This window comes from Hyperoodon ampullatus (assembly GCF_949752795.1).
Source record: "Hyperoodon ampullatus genome assembly, chromosome: 4".
Lineage (NCBI taxonomy): Eukaryota > Metazoa > Chordata > Mammalia > Artiodactyla > Ziphiidae > Hyperoodon > Hyperoodon ampullatus.
This window is the reverse complement of record NC_136917.1, coordinates 126,597,968-126,623,150: the sequence shown is the minus strand read 5'-3', so window position 1 is coordinate 126,623,150 and position 25,183 is coordinate 126,597,968. Positions and strand designations below refer to the sequence as shown.

Below are 25,183 nucleotides of genomic sequence, written 5' to 3'. Positions count from 1 at the left end.
TTTCTTAAAGTGAAGTGACTTTAAATTTGATAATATAAGGTGGTAGTCTTATGCTGCTATCATGCTTGTTGTTACTGAATTCTGCTAAGTGTTTTACATATATTGTACTATTGAATTCTTTAATAACCCTATGCAGTAGGACTTATAACCACATTTTATAGATGAGGAATGTGAGATCAGAAAAGTTGCCCAAAATAATACAGTTTTAGACATTGGAGCTACGATTTAAGTTTAGATCTGACTTCAAATCTGTTAATCCTGCTTGTCTCCCTGTGTACATTGGTTTACTCGTAAAATGTGATGCTTGTAATTGAGCACTGTAGTTTATTCCAGATTTGGAAATAGAGTTTAATCTTTTTATCCCGTTTTGGAGGTACTATATTTTCATTAATGTAGCCTAAAACTGAATAAAGCTTTTCGGTCACTGTTGAGTCATAATTTAAAGTTTATGGAATAGAGGTAACCTTCTCAACTTAGCCTGTAGGTGTTATTGCAAGTGAGAAGTGCTAACAGTTATGTAAATTGAACTAAATTTTGCAGTATGGTTTTAAAAAACATGAGTAGTTATGATAAGTGAGAAGAACATTGCTTCTTAGTCACAATAACTGGGGTTTAGTTCCATCTTTCCCACTTCATAACCAACCAGTGACCAGGAGTTACCTTTCTTTATCTATTAAATGAAAGGATTAAGCTAGATTAACCTCCAGGCTTGATGAGGCTTTGTGATTCTGAGTCTATTATGATTATGATTTTAATAGGAAAAAATATGAAAAAAAAGATGTAAGTAAAGCTTGATTTTACTTTTCAGTGCTGCGTAAGTTAACTGTTAATGGATTCGTGGAACCTCATAAGAATATGGAGGTGATGGTAAGTGAAAGAAGTCGTTTAATTTTTGTAACTTTGGAAAAGTGCTTGGTATTTTCCTGAATGTTACAAAGTTTATTCTTTTTACTTGGCATTCATTTAAAAGTTTTTTATTAAATGACCACCTAGTTTTTTACTATTCTGTATATATTATACTACACTTTTAGACTTGTGGTCTGTTTTCAGACATACAGAAAATATGTTAAAGCAGAAATATTATGTGAAGGAGAGGAAGTAGAACTAGGATGGTTCTCAAGATGCCGTGGTGCATTGAGAGTGTTACTGTGAATTCACGTGAACTCTTGTGAATTTGAATGCTATGATAACATTACCAGGGTCACTAGATTGATTTATATCCTTGGTATTTTCCTTTGTCTGTTTTTATGTACTTAAAATGTGTTTTTTTCCCCTTGAATCATAACATTTATGCTCTTTGCAATCAATTAAAAGTTATGTACATAAGAGGGGAAAACTCCACTGATAAGCCCAACAAGTTGTGAAATATATTCATTTTTGGTATCACGTCATCTACTTTTTCTATATGCAAAAATATATAGCTGCATAAATTTTATTCCTAAACGAAATGGAATTGTATCATACTTGCTCACATCTATATTAGTTTTCACAGTGAGTTTATGTCAGCTAAGATGTTACTCTCTGGATTGTCTTGGGGGCTGTATAGGAATTGTGGAAAGATTATATTTAATTGGGTCTTTGTGTCTGTCCTACTAGATTTGACCAGAGTCACAGTTTTTTTTTTAATCTTTAGTATATTTTGTATTTCCATAAGATTATGATTGAAATAATGGTTCTATTGTTAAAAGAGTTCAAAAACTGCTAATATACATCATTATAATGTAAAGACGATTTTTTTCTATAAAAGCATTATATGCTTATTTTTTTAAAGATTAAAAAACTCAGAAAAGGAAACAGGAAATAAGAAATCATTTAAAAACTTACTATCAGAGATATTGCTAACATTTGTTAATTATCCTTTAAGACATCTTATATTCTTTCAGATATACTTTCTCTCTTCCTCAATTTTATATGAATGAGACCTACAAGCTGTTTCCTTACTTGGGTCCATCTTCCTTCCTTCCTCCCTCCCTCCCTCCCTCCCTCCCTCCCTCCCTTCCTTCCTTCCTTCCTTCGTTCATCTATTTATTTATTTTTGGCTGTGTTGGGTCTTCGTTGCTGTGCGCGGTCTTTCTCTAGTTGTGGTGAGTGGGGGCTACTCTTAGTTGTGGTATGTAGGCTTCTCATTGCGGTGGCTTCTCTTGTTGCGGACCACGGGTTCTAGGCACGCAGGCTTCAGTAGTTGTGGCACACGGGCTCAGTAGTTGTGGCTCACGGGCTCTAGAGCGCAGACTCAGTAGTTGTGGCACACAGGCTTAGTTACTCCGTGGCATGTGGGATCTTCCCGGACCAGGGCTAGAACCCGTGTACCCTGCATAGGCAGGTGGATTCTTAGCCACTGTGCCACCAGGGAAGTCCACTTGGCTTTTTCTTAAACTCAGTGTATTGGGGATATTTTTCTCATGTCAGTAGTATTGTTATATGTCATGTTTTTAATGATTGTATAGTAAATCCATATGATTACTGTAGGTGTACAAATTTTTTAAAAAATGATAAAATTAATCATAGGTTTTCTATAATTTACTTGCCCAATTATCTGTTGATGACATGTAGGTTGTTTCCAGTTTTTAACTGTTGATAAATGGTAGTGGAATGAACATTTGGGTGCATATGTCATTGTGTACTTTTCTAAGTGATCTCTAGGATAAATTCTTAGAAATGGAAATGTTGGGTTAAAGTGTATGCACACTGATAATATTGATATATATTACCAAATTGCCCGAAGATATATCAAAACCAATCACAGTTTTAAATACTGATACATTTAAATATCTATATTTATTGCTATGCTGTCAAAAAACATTTTCCAGAAATCAGTTTGACAACTCCCCCTCATTTCCCTCACTAGAGTATAAGTTTCATGACTGCAGAGACTTTGTTTCATTCACTGTTCACTCTAGAGCTTGGAACAATCTCTGCAATATAAAAATGTTCTGTAGTTATTTGTTAAATGAATGACTATATGATATGGTAGAAACATGTGAGAAGGTTCAGTGATTATCTTTATATGTAATATTATTCTGAGTATCATAAAATTAAAACACTGAATATGTCAGGTTTTTTTTTTAGTGAAAATGAATTGATTTGAATCATATTTCTGTAAACTAGAATAATAGTTTTCAGTGGATACTATCCATATTTTGTGAGCCTTTGGCTTTTCCTTGAGAGTCTTTCTTCTGTCTCAGAAATTGTACATCAACCTTTACTCAGTTATAAATGCTGTGTTGTGGCATTTAATGTATATTGACTAGCTGTAAAGAGAATAGAATTTTAACAAATTATGAGCAACTTTTCAAATAACATAAAGATCTTTAAAATAACATGGAATTTAAAAGATGCTTAAGAAGCACTATATGATAGTTGTGAGGTTTGGGTTTCTGGAGGCAGATAAATTTGGATTTGAATCTTGGCTTGGCCTTTTCCTGATAACATGGCCTCAGACTATTTACTTATTTTCCTTGATACTGAGTTTCCTTTTTTGTAATATGAGATGAAATAATAGTACATATCCCATTGGATGTTGTGAGGATTAAGGGAGATAATGATTTTTGTAATGAGTTCAGCAACTAATTAAAATGCTCTGTAAATTACCATTTAATGATAACTTTAAGGGGTTCTTACTTTATTATTACATAACCATAGTCAAGTTAATTAGTTGATTTGGGTTGCAGATTAGTTGGTGGTCTAGTTCGGTAAATTCCCGATCCTCTTGATGCACTTAAAATTGATGGCCTTTATAATTTTCTACTCTCTTTAGAGAACCCTGACTGATACACAAATTTTATTTAAAAGAAAATAGAATAAAATTACTTCTATTTTGTAGCTACTATATGGGACCATTGAACCCCTGTATAAATTTAACATACATATGGGATCTTGGTGATTTTATTTTTCCTATATTGAAACATTCTGCTGTTTCATCATCCTAGGAATTATTTTATTAATTATCATTACTTATCATTCTCAACTGTGCTTAAAAAGATTGAAATAGTATGAAAATGAAAGAATGATGAGATTGCCAGAGGATGAGGCAATAGTGAAATTAGTTGTTGTCCTGCAGTTTTCTTACTGTGTTGTCTACTGTATTGCATCGTCTTTTAGGAAGGTGTAAAAGAAGACCACAAACACTATCTCTTTACTATTAGCTTTCATTTAACACAGTCGAGAATTCAGGATTTTTCATTTCCTGCTCGCAATGGCTGAGAAAAGAAAATTAACAGGAAAATGTTTTATAATTTTTACATGAATCTGAAGATGGATGCTCTCAGACCGGTAGCAGCATTCTAGACCCTAATGATGGTAGTGAAATTGTCTAAGTGAAATCTCAGCCTTTGTGTCTTCAGGTGATGATATCCTAGTTGAATTGTCTCAGACTCAGGAATTGATGAGTGAACAATATATTTCTATATTTCAAAGAAGAAATAGAGCATTCTGTTCTAGTTAGTCATTCATCAGGAAGGCCTTCATTGTGTAGTATTTTGTGACAAAAGCCTGGACCATCATTCGCTAACAGGACATGTGACATCTTTTATGATGTTTATACACCATAATTTATTGATACAAAGAAGTCTGTGATAATTAAATTCTTAAAAATTTTTAATAAAGTTGTTTTTCACTATTCCTTTATATTTATTTCTGTAAAGTTTGTTTTAAATTTACTTTATTTTATTTATTTTATTTTTGGCTGTGTTGGGTCTTTGTTGCTGTGTGCGGGCTTTTCTCTAGTCGTGGCAGCAGGGGCTACTTCTTCGCTGTGGCACGCAGGCTTCTCATTGTTGTGGCTTCTCTTGTAGTGGAGCACAGGTTCTAGGTGTGTGGGCTTCAGTAGTTGTGGCTCGTGGGCTCTAGAGCGCAGGCTCAGTAGTTGTGGCACACGGCCTTAGTTGCTCCACGGCATGTGGGATCCTCCCAGACCAGGGCTCGAACCTGTGTCTCCCCTGCATTGGCAGGCGGATTCTCAACCACTGTGCCACCAGGAAAGCCCTATTTCTGTGAAGTTTTCATAACATTTTAAAATATATATTAAAAGGTAAAGGTGTATTGGACCCATATGGTAAATGGTGAGTCTTGCCTTTTCTGGTATCTGAAGGCTAATGTATTTAATACTTGAGATTGAGAACTCTGCTATAAATAATTGCTACCATTTATTCATATTATGAGTACTTATTATTGCTAAATACCATTCCTGGATTCTGGGATAGAGCAAAATAACAAGGGAAAGTCCTTGGCTCTTAAGGATCTTACATTTTAGTGGGAGGAGACATGATAAACAGTATGTCAGGGGGTTATACGGCTATGAAAAAAAATAAAACAGTAAGGAGAATAGAAAATATTTAGTGAAATAGAATGCTTAATAAATAATTTTTTATTTATTGCAAAGTGATTTAGGTTATTGAAATGAGACACTGAGGAGATGAAATACTATAGTTATTTTGTTGTGGAAGACTGAAGACATTTTTATAATAATGGAATGATTTTTATCTAATTTTAACTTTTTAATATGATATAATAAGTATGTTTTAGCTTCCCTGAAAACGTGTAAGGTAAAATTATAACAATAAATTGAGACTCTTCAAAATTTTTTTTCTGTTCTAGGGTTTTTTACATGGAATATTTGAACGTCTAAAACAATTTCTGGAGTGCAGTAAGTACTTCCATGATAGTAGTTTTTACTGTAGAATCCTTACTCATTAATAGCTTCCGCTTGGCACTTGCAAATCTGGAGTGGCTAAAATCTTGTTATCTCGGTAATTAATTATCTGAAATTAAATTGTAAGCTCAGCTTTGTCTTCATATACCTGTCTTGTCCTAAGGATTGAGGAAACCTTTTTTAAAAAGTAAAATTATTTTGTATCCGTTCCTTCCTCTGTATTTCTACTGCTACTATGTTCCATGCAGACATCCACAACAGTAGTATGTTTAGCAGATAATAAGTGTAGACCCTATGTCAAATGCTGTTTAGACTTTTTATTGATTGTTTCTTTTAGTACATTTTATGTATCTGTTTGATATAAATGTTCTTAAATAGTTACATTCATTTTGTAAATCCCTTGTTTATTAACCTTTACTGACTTACCAATAGGACCCTTTCTGATCCACTCTCCCACACGAAAGAATTTAGCATTTGCATTTGTGTTGTATTATACTGGTGGTCTGTTTGTTATCCTTTTCTCTTCCCTATGATTATAAGCACCTTTGCTCAGGATGCACACACATAACATACACAGGATACACACGAATGCGTACACACACATGTATGTATAACCTGTCATGTATGTTTTTTATGTGTGAGTGTATTGGGAGACTTACTATCCTGAGAAGATATCTTGGTGTACTCACTTTTAGGGAGTTGCTGATTGTTTTATGTCAGTCATTTTCAGTTTAGTAGAATCATTATTGAGTGTGTTGCCAGGTATTGTTCTGGGTACTGTGCATGTAAAGATGAATAAGACAGCTCATATAATATAGTTTTTTTTTTTTTTTCCTAAAAATGGTCATTTTCCTCTGGTCATCCCCATGGGGGAAACAGAAGGAAGAATAGAAGTATTTCCAGGAGAAGAGAATGACATAACTGATGAGACAGAATATGATTAGTATGATTAGGGAGCAAGATAGTTAATGAGCTGATGGACATTATTCTGAATGTACAAAAATTAATTATACCAGGGAAATTATCAGAAGAAAATTGTTAGAAGATATAAGAAAAATAATGATTATGTTAATAATCTTTGAATTCTTTGTTTTTACTTATGTTGCTTGATAGGTATTTCAAATATGACTAGTTTAGATTTTGAAACTGTGATTCATGATTTTATGGATAAAATTGCTATCCTTTTACTGTGAAATGGGCTCAGTTTGTATTTTAGGATTAATTTTATGGAATATGGCACTGAAGATTACTGTGTCAAGTACAAGTCTTGGTATTGCTTTTTAAAAACTTAATTTTTACTGTGTATTTGTTTAGAGTTGGGAATACACACTAGTGAATTCATAATGCAAAATGTGCAAAAATAAATCTGAACAGTATTTTTGTAAAAAGTTTTGTCATTGTCTTGGTTGTGAATTTCTAGAATATTATAAATTTTTTACTAATATTTGAAATGTATTTCTAACAGGTAGAAGTATAGGTACAGATAATGTATGTAGAGATAGACTGGAAAAGACCATCATTCTTTTTACTAAAGTGGTAAGTTTTTTTTTTAATCTTAAGTATGTTTTCTCAAATGAAATGTACATACTCAAATTTAGTAAGGAAAATGATTTTTTAATAAGCATACACTTGCACTTTAGTGTTAAGGTAACTTATTTTCTTACTGTGTATAAGAAAGCTAAAAAAACCCGAAAACCCTTGTATCTTAAAATCTTTAGAATGCATATAAAAATTAAATTTATATACCATATATCATAGTGTATGTCACCTGGATGTAAAAAAAAATCAGTCCTAATAAATATTAGAGAAGTTGATTCCCGTAAGCCTCATTATTCTCAAACCCACTGGAAAAAGCAGAGATAAAGAATACAGCAACGCAGCTCAGCAGAAAGCAGCTAAGATGTCGCAGTAGATAATACTAGGAAGTCATTATATTCATAATGACAGATTATCATCATTAATATCAAATATCTTTTGAATATAATTATATGGGTGCATTTTACTAGGCAGTGTGTATATATTTCTGATAAAATTAAGTTTTATAAAAAATATTAATTTTTACGAAGTTTTGGTCTTGGAGGTTGGGAAAAGTACAAAGAATTGGGTATAGCAGTGAGGAAGACGTGGTTGGAGGACTGCATAGCCCTAAAACAGGTGTTTGAAGATAGGTGGCAATATCTAAATCTGTAGCATATTTCCCCCTTTTCATTGAAGTATCATTAATAGGGTTGAGGTTGTCTGTTCCCCGGTGGGGCCGGTGGAGCAAAGGAGTAGAAATGAGCTGTTCTTATTTTTTGTGGTTGGGTAGCGGTTACCTTCAGTTTCAGTTGTCTTCATTTCCAACTCACTTTCAGTTTCAGTTGTCTTCATTTCCAACTCTCATGTTCCAAAGAGCCTCAACAGCAAAGCCCACCTCATCCAAGATCCAGAAATTGACTTAGATCCTTTAAGTTAAAAACAAAAAACACATAGCAAAGTAAAACAAAATGATGTGGTTAGGCAGTGGGACTACACAGTGTGAGTATATAATTTATGAAATTCATATTTATGGTCTTATGACTTTATTAAAGCTTTTAAAATTGGAGCATTTAAAATATGCCTCCAAATAGAACTGAGTAACTTTGAATCCACATGAGGTTATCACTCAGCTTCAGCAATTATCAGCGTAAGGTCATGGTCAATTCTGTTTCTACCTGTATGCTGCGTCTCTCTCCTTTCTGTTTGTTTTAAAGCAAAGCCCAGATATTATATAGTATTATCTATAAATATTTGAATATGTGTCTTTAAGTGAGGAAGGATTTAAAAAAAAACATATAATCTGACAATATTATCACATTTAAAAAGTAGGAATGACTTCTTAACATCATCTAAATATTTAGTCAGTTTTCAGATTTCTCTCATAAATTTTTTATAGTTTTTTTTGAATAAGGATTCAATAGTGTTGGTTCTCCTTCTGTCTTTTTTTTTTCTTTCTTGTTACTTATTTGTTGAGATAACAGATCATTTCCTGTAGAGTTTTCCGCGTTCTGGATTTGGCTGCCTACATCCTGATGTGTTATTTAACATACTTCTTTGTCTCTATACCCCTCCTACTCCCATATTTGTTATAAATTTCTGGTTAGATACAGAGGCTTGATCACATTCAGGCCTTTTTCTTTTTTGGGGGGGGAGGAGGGTGGCAGTGACAAGAATACTTTACAGGTGATGCTGTGTATTTCCTATTGCATCACATCAGGAAATGTACAGTGTCTGGTTGTCTAAAATTGATGAGTGAACTATCGTAAAGTTCTTCAGTAGCCTTTCCCTTATTTAGCAGCCATTGATGATCATAGCTTAGATCTGTTGTTTGATTAGGGGTTACAAAATGATGGCAATGTAATTCTATTATTCCTTTTGCATTTATTAGCTGGAATTCTTCTATAAGGAAGAAATCTCTTGTCACCTGTTTGATACATTGAAATACAGTTGATGCAGGATAGTTTTTTGATTCTTTGCCTTTATCCATTACTTTTTAAAAAGCCTATCTTTTGTATACTTGTACTTTTTGTATCACATTTGCCCGTTGACATCAAATTAAGTATGAAGTAAGTTTATTTCGAACCTTGTACTAGAAATAATAGAGAGTTCAGGTAATGAGATATAATCTGATTTAATCCACTGTTGTATGATGTATCCCAGGAAGTATATTACATGTCTATTACATGTGAAACTGCATATACATATATACATGGACTTCCCACCAAGGTTCAAAACTTGCTAAGTGTTTATTACCAAAGTTATGAGAGGTACCTATGAATGATTATATTTCTGATGTGAATTTGATACATTTTAATTTTTATTTCTTTATAGCTTTTGGACTTCTTGGATCAGCATCCCTTTTCATTTACTCCTCTAATTCAGAGATCACTGGAATTTTCTGTAAGCTATGTGTTTACAGAAGTTGGTGAAGGCGTTACATTTGAACGATTCATTGTCCAGTGCATGAATCTTATTAAGATGATTGTCAAAAATTATGCTTATAAGCCATCCAAAAACTTTGAAGGTAATGCTTTACTGGTAGTTTTATTTTGTTCACTTCCTTATTTTAATCTAAGCGTGAAGCAATTGCTATTTTTATGTAAGTTTTTTGAAATTCATTTATTTAAATCTGAAAAATAAAATATTGCTGGGACATGAAATAGAGATAAGGATTTGAGCCTTTAATATGTGAATGCCACCTTTTAAAAACCATACAGTGCATTTAGTAAACTTTCTTTTGCAACACAGTAGAAGATCAGTTGAAGCCCTCCGGTAACCACTGCAGCTCATTTGTAGGCTGTATTTATTTGTACAATTAAAACTTTTCTCTGACCTTGTATAACGTGATGTTGCTTTTAGACAGGTTAAATGGTTTTTTTTTTTTTTTAGTTTCTGCTTTATAACAAAGTGAATCAGTCATACATACACATCTGTTCCCACATCCCTTCCCTCTTACGTCTCCCTCCCTCCCACCCTCCCTATCCCACCCCTCCAGGCGGTCACAAAGCACTGAGCTGATCTCCCTGTGTTATGCGGCTGCTTCCCACTATCTACCTACATTACGTTTGGTAGTGTATATATGTCCATGCCTCTCTTTCGCTTTGTCACAGCTTACCCTTCCCCCTCCCCATATCCTCAAGTGTATTCTCAGTAGGTCTGTGTCTTTATTCCTGTTTTACCCCTAGGTTCTTCATGACATTTTTTTTTTCTTAAATTCCATATATATGTGTTAGCATACGGTATTTGTCTTTCTCTTTCTGACTTACTTCACTCTGTATGACAGACTCTAGGTCTATCCACCTCATTACAAATAGCTCAGTTTTGTTTCTTTTTATGGCTGAGTAATATTCCATTGTATATATGTGCCACATCTTCTTTATCCATTCATCCGATGATGGACACTTGGGTTGTTTCCATCTCCGGGCTATTGTGAATAGAGCTGCAATGAACATTTTGGTACATGTCTCTTTTTGAATTATGGTTTTCTCAGGGTATAAGCCTAGTAGTGGGAGTGCTGGGTCATATGGTAGTTCTATTTTTAGTTTTTTAAGGAACCTCCATACTGTTCTCCATAGAGGCTGTACCAATTCACATTTCCACCAGCAGTGCAAGAGGGTTCCCGTTTCTCCACACCCTATCCAGCATTTATTGTTTCTAGATTTTTTGATGATGGCCATTCTGACTGGTGTGAGATGATATCTCATTGTAGTTTTGATTTGCATTTCTCTAATGATTAATGATGTTGAGCATTCTTTCATGTGTTTGTTGGCAGTCTGTATATCTTCTTTGGAGAAATGCCTATTTAAGTCTTCTGCCCATTTTTGGATTGGGTTGTTTGTTTTTTTGCTATTGAGCTGCATGAGCTGCTTATAAATTTTGGAGATTAATCCTTTGTCAGTTGCTTCATTTGCAAATATTTTCTCCCATTCTGAGGGTTGTCTTTTGGTCTTGTTTATGGTTTCCTTTGCTGTGCAAAAGCTTTGAAGTTTTATTAGGTCCCATTTGTTTATCTTTGTTTTTATTTCCATTTCTCTAGGAGGTGGGTCCAAAAGGATCTTGCTGTGATTTATGTCATAGAGTGTTCTGCCTATGTTTTCCTCTAAGAGTTTGATAGTGTCTGGCCTTACATTTAGGTCTTTAATCCATTTTGAGCTTATTTTTGTGTATGGTGTCAGGGAATGATCTAATCTCATACTTTTACATGTCCCTGTCCAGTTTTCCCAGCACCACTTATTGAAGAGGCTGTCCTTTTTCCACTGTACATTGCTGCCTCCTTTATCAAAGATAAGTTGACCATATGTGCGTGGGTTTATCTCTGGGCTTTCTATCCTGTTCCATTGATCTATCTTTCTGTTTTTGTGCCAGTACCACACTGTCTTGATTACTGTAGCTTTGTAGTATAGTCTGAAGTCAGGGAGCCTGATTCCTCCAGCTCCGTGTTTCGTTCTCAAGATTGCTTTGGCTATTCGGGGTCTTTTGTTTCTCCAAACAAATTTTGAAATTTTTTGTTCTAGTTCTGTGAAAAATGCCAGTGGTAGTTTGATAGGGATTGCATTGAATCAGTAGATTGCTTTGGGTAGTAGAGTCATTTTCACGATATTGATTCTTCCAATCCAGGAGCATGGTATATCTCTCCATCTGTTTGTATCATCTTTAATTTCTTTCATCAGTGTCTTATAATTTTCTGCATACAGGTCTTTTGTCTCCTTAGGTAGGTTTATTAGTTTATATTAGTATTTGCCTTATGTATTGAGGTGCTCCTATGTTGGGTGCGTAAATATTTACAATTGTTATATCTTCTTCTTGGATCGATCCCTTTATCATTATGTAGTGTCCTTCTTTGTCTCTTCTAATAGTCTTTATTTTAAGGTCTATTTTGTCTGATATAAGAATTGCTACTCCAGCTTTCTTTTGATTTCCATTTGCATGGAATATCTTTTTCCATCCCCTTACTTTCAATCTGTATGTGTCTCTAGGTCTGAAGTGGGTCTCTTGTAGACAGCATATATATGGGTCTTGTTTTTGTATCCATTCAGCCAATCTGTGTCTTTTGGTGGGAGCATTTAGTCCATTTACATTTAAGGTAATTATTGATATGTATGTTCCTATTCCCATTTCCTTAATTGTTTTGGATTCATTATTGTAGGTATATTCCTTCTGTTGTGTTTCTTGCCTAGAGAAGTTCCTTTAGCATTTGTTGTAAAGCTGGTTTGGTGGTGCTGAACTCTCTCAGCTTTTGCTTGTCTGTAAAGGTTTTAATTTCTCCATCAAATCTGAATGAGATCCTTGCTGGGTAGAGTAATCTTGGTTGCAGGTTTTTCTCCTTCATCACTTTAATTATGTCCTGCCACTCCCTTCTGGCTTGTAGAGTTTCTCCTGAAAGATCAGCTGTTAACCTGATGGGGATTCCCTTGTGTGTTATTTGTTGTTTTTCCCTTGCTGCTTTTAATATGATTTCTTTGTGTTTAATTTTTGACAGTTTGATTAATATGTGTCTTGGCGTATTTCTCCTTGGATTTGTTCTGTATGGGACTCTCTGTGCCTTCTGGACTTGATTAACTATTTCCTTTCCTATATTAGGGAAGTTTTCAACTATAATCTCTTCAAATATTTTCTCAGTCCCTTTCTTTTTGTCTTCTTCTTCTGGAACCCCTATAATTCGGATGTTGGTGCGTTTAATGTTGTCCCAGAGGTCTCTGAGACTGTCCTCTGTTCTTTTCATTCTTTTTTCTTTATTTTGCTCTGCATCAGTTATTTCCACTATTTATCTTCCACCTCACTTATCCTTTCTTCTGCCTCAGTTATTCTGCTATTGATCCCATCTAGAGTATTTTTCATTTCATTTATTGTGTTTTTAATCGATGCTTGAATCATCTTTAGTTCTTGTAGGTCCTTGCTAACTGTTTCTTGCATTTTGTCTATCCTATTTCCAAGATTTTGGATCTTGGAAATAGAATCTTGGGTCATCTTTACTATCATTCTGAATTCTTTTTCAGGTAGACTGCCTATTACCTCTTCATTTGTTAGGTCTGGTACGTTCCTTCACCTGCTGTGTGTTTTTCTGTCTTCTCATTTTGCTTATGTTACTGTGTTTGGGGTCTCCTTTTTGCAGGCTGCAGATTTGTAGTCCCGTTGTTTTTGGTGTCTGTCCTCAGTGGCTAAGGTTGTTTCAGTAGTTTGTGTAGGCTTCCTGGTGGGGGGGGACTAGTGCCTGTGTTCTGGTGGTTGAGGCTCGATCTTGTCTTTCTGGTGGACAGGTCCACGTCTGGTGGTGTGTTTTGGGGTGCCTGTGGCCTTATTATGTTTTTAGGGAGCCTCTCTGCTAATGAGTGGGGTTGTGTTCCTGTCTTGCTAGTTGCTTGGCATAGGGTGACCAGCACTGTAGCTTGCTGGTCGTTGACTGAAGCTGGGTGCTGGTGTTGAGATGGAGATCTCTGGGAGATTTTCGCCACTTGATATTATGTGGAGCTGGGCGGTGTCTTGTGGACCCGTGTCCTGAAGTTGGCTCTCCCACTGACTGACTCCTGGCTGTAGCACCAAGAGCCTTTCATCTACCCAGCTCAGAATAAAAGGGAGAAAAAGTTGAAAGAAAGAATTAGTAGAAGAAAGAGAGAAAGAAAGGAAGAAGGAAAGGAAGGAAGGAAGGAAGAAAGAAAGAAAGAAAAGAGGGAGGGAGGAAGGACGGAAAGAAAGAAAGAAAGGAGGAAGGGAGGGAGGAAGGAAAGAAAAAGAGTGAATGGAAGAAGGGAGGGAGGAAGGAAAGAAAAAGAAAGTGAAAGGAAGAAGGGAGGGAGGGAGGAAGGACGGAAAGAAAGAAAGGAGGGAGGAAGGATAGAAAAAGAAAGAGTGAAAGGAAGAAGGGAGGGAGGAAGGAAAGAAAGAAAGACAGGAGGGAGGGAGGAAGGAAAGAAAAAGAGTGAAAGGAAGAAGGGAGGGAGGGAGGAAGGAAAGAAAGAAAGGAAAGACAGAAGGGAGGGAGGGAGGAAGGAAAGAAAAAGAGTGAAAGGAAGGAGGGAGGGAGGGAGGAAGGAAAGAAAAAGAAAGATGGGAGGGAGGGAGGGAGGGAGGAAGGACGGAAAGAGAGAAAGGGAGGGAGGAAGGAAAGAAAAAGTGAAAGGAAGAAGGGAGGGAGGGAGGGAGGAAGGAAAGAAAAAGAAAGACGGGAGGGAGGGAGGGAGGAAGGACGGAAAGAAAGAAAGGGAGGCAGGGAGGAAGGAAAGAAAAAGTGAAAGGAAGAAGGGAGGGAGGGAGGAAGGAAAGAAAAAGGGGCGGAGGGAGGGAGGGAGTAAGGGAAGATAGGAAAAATAGAAAGAGAGAAGATAAAGTAAAATAGAATAAAGAATAAAATATAGTAGCGTTATTAAAAATAAAAAAGTAATTATTGAAAAAAATAAAAAAAACAAACAAAACGGACCGATAGAACCCTGGGACCTATGGTGGAAGCAAAGCTATACAGAGAAAATCTCACACAGAAGCATACACATTCACAAAAAGTGAACGGGGAAAAAATCGAAAATCTTGCTCTCAAAGTCCACCTCCTTAATTTGGGATAATTCGTTGTAAAAAGAGGAAAAGGGAAAAAATCTTAAATCTTGTCCTCAAAGTCCACCTCCTCAATTTGGGATGATTCGCTGTCCATTCATGCACTCCACAGACGCAGGGCACATCAAGAGGACCGTGGAGCTTTAATCCGCTGCCTCCGAGGCTGCACAGAGAGATTTCCCTGTCTCTTCTCTGCTCTCACAGCTTCCGGGTCTCAGCCTTGGACCGGGCCCCGCCTCTGCGCGTAGGTCGCCGGAGGGCGTCCGTTCTTCGCTCAGACAGGACGGGTTTAAAGGAGCCGCTGATTCGGGGGCTCTGGCTCACTCAGGCCCAGGGGAGGGAGGGGCACGCAGTGCGGGGCGGGCCTGCGGTGGCAGAGGCCGGCGTGACGTTGCACCAGCCCGAGGCGCTCCGTGCGCTTTCCCGGGGAAGCCGTCCCTGGGTCCCGGGACCCCGGCAGTGGCGGGCTGCACAGGCTCCCCGGAAGGGGGGGATGGACAGTGACCTGCGCTCGCACACAGGCCTTGTGGCAGCGGCAGCAGCAGCCCCAGCGTCCCACGCCCGTCTCCGGGGTCCACGCCTTTAGCCGCGGCTCGCGCCCGTCTCTGGAGCTTCTTTAAGCAGCGCTCTTAATGCCCTCTCCTCGCGCACCAGGAAACAAAAGGGAAGAAAAAGTCTCTTGCCTCTTTGGCAGCTCCAGACTTTTTCCCCGGACTCCCTCCGGGCTAGCCGTGGCGCACTAGACCCTTCAGGCTGTGTTCCCGCCGCCAACCCCAGTCCTCTCCCTGCGCTCCAACCGAAGCCCGAGCCTCAGCTCCCAGCCCCGCCCGCCCCGGCGGCTGAGCAGACAAGCCTCTCGGGCTGGTGTGTGCCTGAGGGCACCGATCCTCTGTGCGGGAATCTCTCCGCTTTGCCCTCCACAGCCCTGTTGCTGTGCTCGCCTCCGCTACTCTGAGGCTTTCCCCCTCCGCCACCCGCAGTCTCCGCCCGCAAAGGGGCTTCTAGTGTGTGGAAACCTTTCCTCCTTCACGGCTCCCTCCCACTGGTGCAGGTCCTGTCCCTATGCTTTTGTCTCTGTTTATTCTTTTTTCTTTTGCCCTACCCAGGTATGTGGGGAGTTTCTTGCATTTTCTTGCCTTTTGGGGGGTCTGAGGTCTTCTGTCAGTGTTCAGTAGGTGTTCTGTAGGAGTTGTTCCACGTGTAGATGAATTTCTGATGTATCTGTGTGATCTCCGCGTCTTACTCTTCCGCCATCTTCCTGCCTTCTCTAAATTGTTTGTTATATTACAGTTGACCCTCCAACAATGCGGAGGTTAATCTGAGTATAACTTATAGTTGGCCATCTGTATTTGCGGTTCCTATGCATCTGAGGATTCAACCAACCACAGACCGTGTAGTACTGTAGTATTTACTGTTAAAATATCTGAGTGTAAATGGCCTCGCAAAGTTCAAGGGTAAACTGTATTTGGAATTCATTCATGTACATGTATATCAAGATGAATGAGAAAGTCTTATAGGACAGAGAGAGATACATAAGTAACTCACTTCAATGTGGTGTGATAATAAAGCATGGAAATGTGCAAGCTATAGTGGTAAGACAGAAGCAAGACTGATGTGTGTGTGGTATGAATAAAGGCAAGAGCATCTTTGAGATTTGTCCATAATGTAAATGAAAATTTATACACCACTATATAGGAGGTATTTTTAAATTTAAGTTACATAATCCAACTTGGGTAGAATGTCTGTACAGTTAACTTGGAAATTTTATTTTTCTAGATAGCAGCCCTGAAACTCTTGAAGCTCATAAGATTAAGATGGCATTCTTCACATATCCCACTTTGACAGAGATATGTAGAAGATTAGTCTCTCATTATTTTCTGTTAACTGAAGAAGAACTGACAATGTGGGAAGAAGACCCGGAAGGTTTTAGTAAGTATCCGTTTTTCAGTCTTTGCATGGTTCTTTTCCCCCGTCCATCCATAGATATCATTTATTTGAATGACAGGTATAATAACACTGTATTTTAATGTAGTACTTTTGTTCTGAGAATCTTGGTTTTTATTTTATTTTATTTTTTTATTTTTTTTATTTTTTTAAACGGTGCTTTATTTATTTATTTTTTGCGGTATGCGGGCCTCTCACTGTTGTGGCCTCTCCCGTTGCGGAGCACAGGCTCCGGACGCGCAGGCTCAGCGGCCATGGCTCACGGGCCCAGCCACTCCGCAGCATGTGGGATCTTCCCGGACCGGGGCACGAACCCGTGTTCCCTGCATCGGCAGGTGGACTCTCAACCACTGCGCCACCAGGGAAGCCCCCGAATCTTGGTTTTTAAAAGTTAGCTTATCATTCTCTCTTTATTAGACATTAGTACAAATTGAGAAGGAGAAAATGAATGCTTGTTCAAGTATATAGAATTTTTTCCAAAAAGATAAAATTCTGTAGATGTTATGAATATATCCTATAGTTTAAAACAAAAATATAAAATTAACTGTCTTTATTATCTTTGTGGTTCATTCTGTATTATTTTTTATTTGTAGAAATTTTTACTTCAGAAAGAAGTTTGGAGATGAAAATTTCTGAATTGCCGAATGGATTACCTATTTAAGTTTTAATTTAAAATTAATTTTTTGATGATTAAAATGTTTTTATAGGAGTTCTTTTTATCTATATGAATTTTAGTACTAGATAGAATATCAGGTCCTTTGCTACAGAAAATCAAGGACTTGTGTGCCTGATAAAAGTACCTGTGTGTGAATAAAGTGTTCGTGTGTGAATTGCTTCAGCCATGGTCAGACATAGGCTAGATTTTAATAGATTTTAACCTCTCCTCATCCCTTTGGCTGGGTGCCTTTGTGTAGTTATACATGTGTTTCCAATATTTTTAGAACATCTTAAACATTTTTGTAAGATTTATCTTCCTTCTCTTTTTCATTTAAAAATATTTTAATCCATTTAGAAAATACAGCACCACACTGTATAATGCATATTTTGTTTTTGCTTTTTCTCTTAAAGTCTTATGCTTCTTATTGCTTTTTTTAATGCAGTAATATAATATTATAACATGAAACACTGAATCCCTAGAGTTTTAAAAGTCTCTGAAGCATTTTACTTTAAACATAGGAAATTTATGGAAAATGACTAATCATTTGAACTTGTAAAACATCATTATTGTATGAAATGATTCTCAGGATTGTAATGATAGTGTATCAGGTGATGTCACATACTCTGGGAGTGACAAGTACTTTGAGCTTTCCTCCATACAGAGTTCTTAATGAAAGTGAGAATCCTTATGGATATGAGCACTTGATAGATGACTATGATGTACACAGATACGATCTGTAGGTTATAGTAAAGAAATCTTTGTAAGGCCTTGTGTTCCCAAGCAGGCGCTCTCAGTGTTATTTTAAAGCAATTCACAGCTATATTATATTGATATTATTTAAAGTCTTTGTTTTCCAAACTGAGATTTTGGAAACATCATTATTCCATTTGTGGAGAGCGTCATTTGTTATATTTTTAATTGCAGCAGTGGAAGAAACAGGAGGAGATTCTTGGAAATACAGTTTGAGGGTGAGTATTGATTGAAAGAAAAATTGATAGGGAAAAGTTTAATGCTTCTATAACTCTTAGTAGAGAATGATACTCTATTGAAGATTTCAAGCATTAAGTCAGACAGATAGGGAACATTTATTCATAATTGCAAGAGTCCGTATTTGAGAGGAAAGTACTTAATTAAATTATGAACTTAGATCTGAAATTTTTTTTTAAGTTGGAGCTTTGCAAACTGAATTTTTCTTCATTTTACAAATTGATTGGGAAATAACTGTCATTGCAGAAGTAGGAAATGTTTTTGCAGTGAAAGCTACCTTTTTTTGGCTAGAATGATTTTTTTCCTCCTAAGTATTTCAGTAATTATAAAGCTTCTTTTGATACATTATTTCTCTTACTATCTAGTATGATTCTCAGAGACCAGCCCATTGCTTTTAGTTATAGAATGCTTTTTAAATATACATTTATTGATAAGGGCAACATTTGAGGAAGATTTATCAAATGTGGTCTTTGAACTATTCTTTTTGTTGTGTTTACATAATTTACGTAATTTGCCATTATTTTCCTAAGTGTGTTACTGTTTTTAGTTTCATAAGCTTCCATAGAAAGTATTAGTACTTAAAAGTTTTTAAAAAAAATTTTGCTGCTTTAAGTTTTTAAAACTTTCTCTTATGGAGGGCTTCCCTGGTGGCGCAGTGGTTGAGAGTCCGCCTGCCGATGCAGGGGACATGGGTTCGTGCCCCAGTCCAGGAAGATCCCGCATGCCGCGGAGCGGCTGGGCCGGTGAGCCGTGGCCGCTGAGCCTGCGCGTCCGGAGCCTGTGCTCTGCAACGGGAGAGGCCACAGCAGTGAGAGGCCCGCGTACCACAGAAAAACAAACAAACAAACAAAAACTTTCTCTTATGGAAAATGTTAAACATATTAAAAAAATAGAATAATATCATGAACTCTTCTGTATTCAAAACTTATTTTATCAGTTATCAACTCATGGCTAGTCTTGTTTCATAGAAGCACTCTTTTACAAACCACTTAGATTATTTTGAAGTAAATATCTGAGATGACATGTCATTTCGTCTGTACATATTTCAGTCTGTATATCTGTAAGATTCCTTTTTAAACATAAAGCACAATACCTTCAACATTTAATTGTACTTTATATTATGAAACATCTAGTGATTCAGTACTTTTAAGAATGAAAATGAATCATTCTTTTTATTTGTGATTTCTTTTTGTGTCTGTTAAAGGAAGAACAACTCTGGTGAATTGAACTCATGAATTGCTGTTGTTACTTAAGTCATTACCAAGAAAATACACAGTTTTTAACATATTAATTCCTGGACATTTATAATTCTGTAAATGAATGTGGCTCCAGATTGCTTTTTAGATTTAAAGAATTATTAATTAAAAATGTAAATTTCTCCTCTCTGCAGTTTGGTGTTTTGGAATGCATAATGCAAAATTATTGAAATAGTGAAATAAACGTTCCATGTTAAGAATTAAATTATTAAATTTGATTTTATTTCTGACTGTGTTTACAAAAAACAGCAATAAACTTTTTTTCAAAAAACATCAAGAATTGGAAACATAGAGTTTTAAGAATGAGTATTCTTTGCTTTAATGTAGAATTACTCAATGCAATATACCATTGTTTTCATTAGAAATTTATTTTTTTCCCCCAACAGCCATGCACTGAAGTATTATTTATAGATATATTCCATGAATATAATCAGACTCTTACCCCTGTACTTTTAGAAATGATGCAAACACTTCAAGGTGAGGTATATTTTGTGATACTTTGATTTATCTTTTAATTAGTGTTCAGTAAAATATTTTGAGTGCCTACTGTGTGCACTGCACTATTTCTTAGATCATATACTAGACATGAATTTGAGAAAGACAGAATGTGTGCTTTTCTGAAAGAGTGGCCTTCAAGATAGAAAACAAGGATGGGCAATTCACAAATGAGATAGGCCTTGAATGTGCTAATTAGATTTTGCTGTGGTAAGCATACTAGCAGCATAAACAAAATAGCAGTCAAGTATATTGGTTGGAGAAATAGTCTATTTGGAGCATGCTGTAGGAAGTAGTGGGAGAAAAAGTTAAAATAATAAACGTTATTAGCCTTAGAATGGTGGCAGTGGGAATGGAAAGAAGATAATGGATTTAAGAGAAAATGATGAAGTGAAATTTTTAGCACTTGATGATTGTACTTTGTACACAAGTAATTAAAATTTTTAACTGTCACAAGTGATTTATCATTTTTTTAGTTATTTTTATTATCAGAGTGTAGTTGATTTACAATGTTATATTAGTTTCTGCTGTACAGCAAAGTGAATCAGTTATACATATACATATGTCCACTCTGTTTTAGATTCTATTCCCACATAGGTCATTAGAGTATTGAGTAGAGTTCCCTGTGCTACACAGTAGGTTCTTATTAGTTATCTATTTTATGTATAGTAGTGTGTGTATGTCAGTCCCAATCTCCCAATTTATCCCTACCCCACCCACCCCTCTTTCCCCCTTGGTAACCATAAGTTGTTTTCTACATCTGTGACTCTACTTTTGTTTTGTAAATAGGTTCATTTGTAAAAAGTGATTTATCACTGACTATTCTGCTATACTGTAAATTTCAGAGAGGAGGCCACAAACACATCTGTGTTGTTCACACCTTGTTCCCAGTGCCTAGCACACTCAGTAACTGTTGATTGACTTTTGGCAATTAACTGACTGCTGGGCAAGGGAAATCTATCAAAGACAATCCTGCACTTTAGAGTCTTAAACAGATTATTTGATTGGTTTGGGCAGGAGTCACATAAGGGTTCAAGTATTGAGTAGGTGGTAATGTAAGGAAGTAACAGCAAGAGAATCTCCTGTAGAGAGGAGATTCCTCATCTTGTTTGTAGTATTATAAAGGGTAGCTCACTTTTTAGGCTTTTGTTTTCTCAAAAATTTAATAGAGTATTCCTGCTTAAGTTATAAAGCAAGGGAAGAAATGAGCTATCCATCAAGTTTTTTGTGTTCATTTTTAAAGATAATTTGAATATTAATTGTATTTTCAATTTTTCTTGAACCACTGTAGGAAAGTGGGTAAGCTAATTAGGTTACACTGTGGTAAGTTGCTCTATGGTGGTAAGGTTTTCAGTAATTTCAGAGTTATTTTCTTTCTAGTTCTGGAGCAATTTGCTTATTTAAGGCTGTACTTAACTCTAGTAATTGGACTAGTGAGCTTAAGAAATCATATTTAACAGCAGAAAGGTGCTTTGATAAGCTTGCTAGAAAACTTTCTATTCTAAAGAAATATACTAACTAAGTAAACTGTATTTTTTCCTGTCTTAACCATGGTAGTCTCCTTTCTGGAGAGTAGTGCAGAGACTGCCAGCTTTTTATTCTGAAGTTTTCACATTATGTAATGGCTCTCGTTTTTCTGTTTGTACTTTGCATTTTGTTGTTAACCCTTTAATGTATTGTCATAACCTGGTTTATTTTTTATGTTTAGATCTTCTTGTGTGAATTGCCCATACTTGTTCTTCTTATTTTTTCCTATTGTGGGATTCATCTTTTTATTCTTTCTAAGAATTTTCTCTTATAATCAGGATATAATACAATAGTTAGCAATTTGGCATATATTTTTTTAGAACGCTGCTTGACATAACATTTTCCATATATGTTATAATGATTTTTTAAAATTGTAATATGGCTTTACATGTTGTATCTGTGTTCTCTAACGGTGATGGTAACAAAACTTAAACTTTCTCTTTACACCTATATGTATATTTAATATCACAAAATATATTATACTTAGTGAATTGAGAAACTAACAAATTGAGTTTAAATATCTTTTAAAAACTAGTTTTATTTACCTTTGCTGATACTTATTTTTTCAGGTCCCACTAACGTGGAAGATATGAATGCACTGTTAATCAAAGATGCTGGTATGTTAAACGAAAATGATTTAGAAACATTTCTTCAGAAGATGGTGTGTCTCTTTTGTGGCAGGTGTTATGCTGGGAGAGTTGGGATGCAAAGATACCTAAAATTTAGGAGCTGTCTGGTGGTGGAGATAGCCAAATAAACAGACAGTTGATTATAACATAGTATCAGTTGATTAATGCTACAATAGGTGGTAATTATGTAGTACTGTGGAAAACTACAAGGTAGTTTTGGTGTACCCAGGGAAAGGCTCCTAAAGAAGTGTTCTGTGCGAACACAGGATAAGTGAGAGTTAATAAGGGGGAGGGGGCGGTTCCAGACAGAAGGAGCAGTAGGGACAGAAGCTTGAAGGGAAGAGGAACAAGCCCAGTTAAGTTTTGAATTGGGTGTATTTTGGTTTAATTGGAACATGGAGTTTAATGGGTTGCGGTGAGAGAAGAGGCTGGAAAGAGGATAGTTAGGGACCCCATAGCATAAAATATTGCATCTATTTGGAAACAGATGTTGTTTTTATAATTTTTATAATTTGACTTGAATATTTTTAAATGAATGTAATTTTCTGTTTGAAAGCACTGAGTATTTAAGAAAAACATAAAGTAACTTAAATAATGTTTCTAAAATGTCTGTTTAAATAATTTCCCAGATTAACATATTGTAGATTTCCCTCTATTAACATATGACATATTTCAAAGTAGTCCTTAAGGCTTATTTTCTTGCATAAGGACAATTAGAATTTTGCCCAGTATCTGAAATTAAATTTTTTCTTCTTAGTGTATAATGCTGTTGGATTAGCGGCTTATGAGCTGTTTGACAGTGTTGATTTTGATCAGTGGTTTAAAAACCAGCTTCTTCCAGAATTACAAGTCATTCACAATAGGCAAGTATAAAACTCTGTGTTTGTTATATACTTATTTTATCTTATTGATTTTCTAATGAAGACAAAAAAGCATGAAAATGGCTTAAAATTTTAAAAAAGTCATAGTATGACTTAGCTGATAGTGTCTAGTGTAGAAAGGAATAAGACTTGTGAATCTTATAACTGAAAAATAAGCAAAATCGTTTCTTGTTATTTTACTTCAAATGTGAATTGTGACATGTATGAAGTGTTTGATGTTACATAAGCTAGTTTGCAGGAGGAAATTTTTGTTTGTTTTTTAATTTATTTTTTATACAGCAGGTTCTTATTAGTTATCTGTTTTATACATATTAGTGTATACATGTCGATCCCAGTCTCCCAGTTCATCCCACCACCACCCCCTCGCCCCCCACCCCCGCTTTCCCCCCTTGGTGTCCATACGTTTGTTCTCCACATCTGTGTCTCTATTTCTGCCTTGGAAGCCAGTTCATCTGTACCATTTTTATAGATTCCACACATATGCGTTAATATACGATATTTGTTTTTCTCTTTCTGACTGACTGCACTCTGTATGACAGTCTCTAGGTCCATCCACGTCTCTACAAATGACCCAATTTCGTTCCTTTTTATGGCTGAGTAACATTCCATTGTATATATGTACTACGTCTTCTTTATCCATTTGTCCGTTGATGGGCATTTAGGTTGCTTCCATGACCTGGCTATTGTAAATAGTGCTGCAGTGAACACTGGGGTGCATGTATCTTTTTGAATTATGGTTTTCTCCGGCTGTATGCCCAGTAGTGGGATTTGCAGGAGGAAATTTTATGCAAAGGTAACAGAAGATGGAGATCTCTGAATTCTAGAAAGAAATTGTGTACAAAAGGAAGCCAATTGGAGACTTAGCAGAGGCTAGGCCTGATGCCAGAAGTAGCCTAACCAAAGTAACATCCATCAAAGGTGACTGCCTTGGGATCACACGGAGAGAGCATACTGCAAGTCTTTGGGGAGAAGGAGTTGCAGAGACACCATGGCAAAAAGTATTTGGACACACTTTAGGCTTGTATTGAGGTGCCTAATTCAGTAGTACAGATCTATCTGACATTTAGTAGGGTTTTTGCCCAATTCTTCTGTTGCATATACATTTAAATACTTGCCTAATTATTTTAATTTTAGGTACTGAATGAGTAAAATGGAAGGGAAAGGGTCTTTCATAATTTTTAAAATTTTTCTTCATTTAAAATTAGACACCTAAAAAAATTCCAAGATACTTTTTTCTTGTTTTGAATCGTGCAGTTCTAGTGATTTATTTCTGTAGATGTGGTACTTGTCAGGATGCCTAGCCTGTAGTCATAGATCAGTTAACATATCTTGACTACTTTAATAAATGAATAGAAAAACTATCCATATATGGATCATTTTATAAATATTTAGAGCCATAGAATTGTAGAGCTGGAGATGCTTTAAAAGTAATTTTGACCATTAAGTAGCTATCCATTCAGTTATTCAGTCATTTATTCAATCAAATATTTTCAGCACTGGAATTTGCTGTGTTATGTAGAGGCAGTGGTGAATAAGGTGGGCTTCAATTCTGCTCTCAGAGAGCTAGTGAGCCTCTGATGGAGAGAAAGCCTTTAGTAGGGAGACACATGTGCACTTTGTCCTTAAACCCTTACAGGCTGTTTAGTCTAGACTGATCAACCATGTATTAATTACATGTTGAAATGATAATATTTTGGATATATTGCAATAAATAAAAATAATAAATTTTCACATGTATCTTTTTACTTATTTTAATGTGGGTACTAACAAATTTAAAATTGCATATTTGGCTTGCATTGTATTTCTTTTGGACATAACTGAACTAGACCAGTATTTCTCAAACTTTAATGTGCATATGAGTCACCTGGTGATCTTGTTAAAATGCAGGTTCTGGGGCTTCCCTGGTGGCGCAGTGGTTGAGAGTCCGCCTGCCGATGCAGGGGACACAGGTTCGTGCCCCGGTCCGGGAAGATCCCACATGCCGCGGAGTGGCTGGGCCCGTGAGCCATGGCCGCTGAGCCTGCGCGTCCAGAGCCTGTGCTCCTCAACGGGAAAGGCCACAACAGTGAGAGGCCCACGTACCGCAAAAAAAAAAA

The 25,183-nt window shown here is 36.3% G+C and overlaps 1 protein-coding gene across 1 annotated transcript in view; it reads left to right on the top strand.

Annotated features, from left to right (window-relative positions):
- Positions 1-25,183, top strand: part of IPO11 (importin 11) — a gene marked incomplete at its 5' end in the record, with an annotated part of 180,137 nt that overhangs the window by 20,047 nt on the left and 134,907 nt on the right. The window contains 9 exons of the mRNA XM_079703593.1: positions 809-867; positions 5,596-5,644; positions 7,116-7,186; positions 9,500-9,692; positions 16,487-16,639; positions 18,237-18,280; positions 19,942-20,032; positions 22,147-22,194; positions 22,964-23,069. Of these exons, the coding sequence (XP_079559719.1) occupies positions 809-867; positions 5,596-5,644; positions 7,116-7,186; positions 9,500-9,692; positions 16,487-16,639; positions 18,237-18,280; positions 19,942-20,032; positions 22,147-22,194; positions 22,964-23,069 (814 nt within the window). The remainder of the gene's footprint in view (positions 1-808; positions 868-5,595; positions 5,645-7,115; positions 7,187-9,499; positions 9,693-16,486; positions 16,640-18,236; positions 18,281-19,941; positions 20,033-22,146; positions 22,195-22,963; positions 23,070-25,183) is intronic.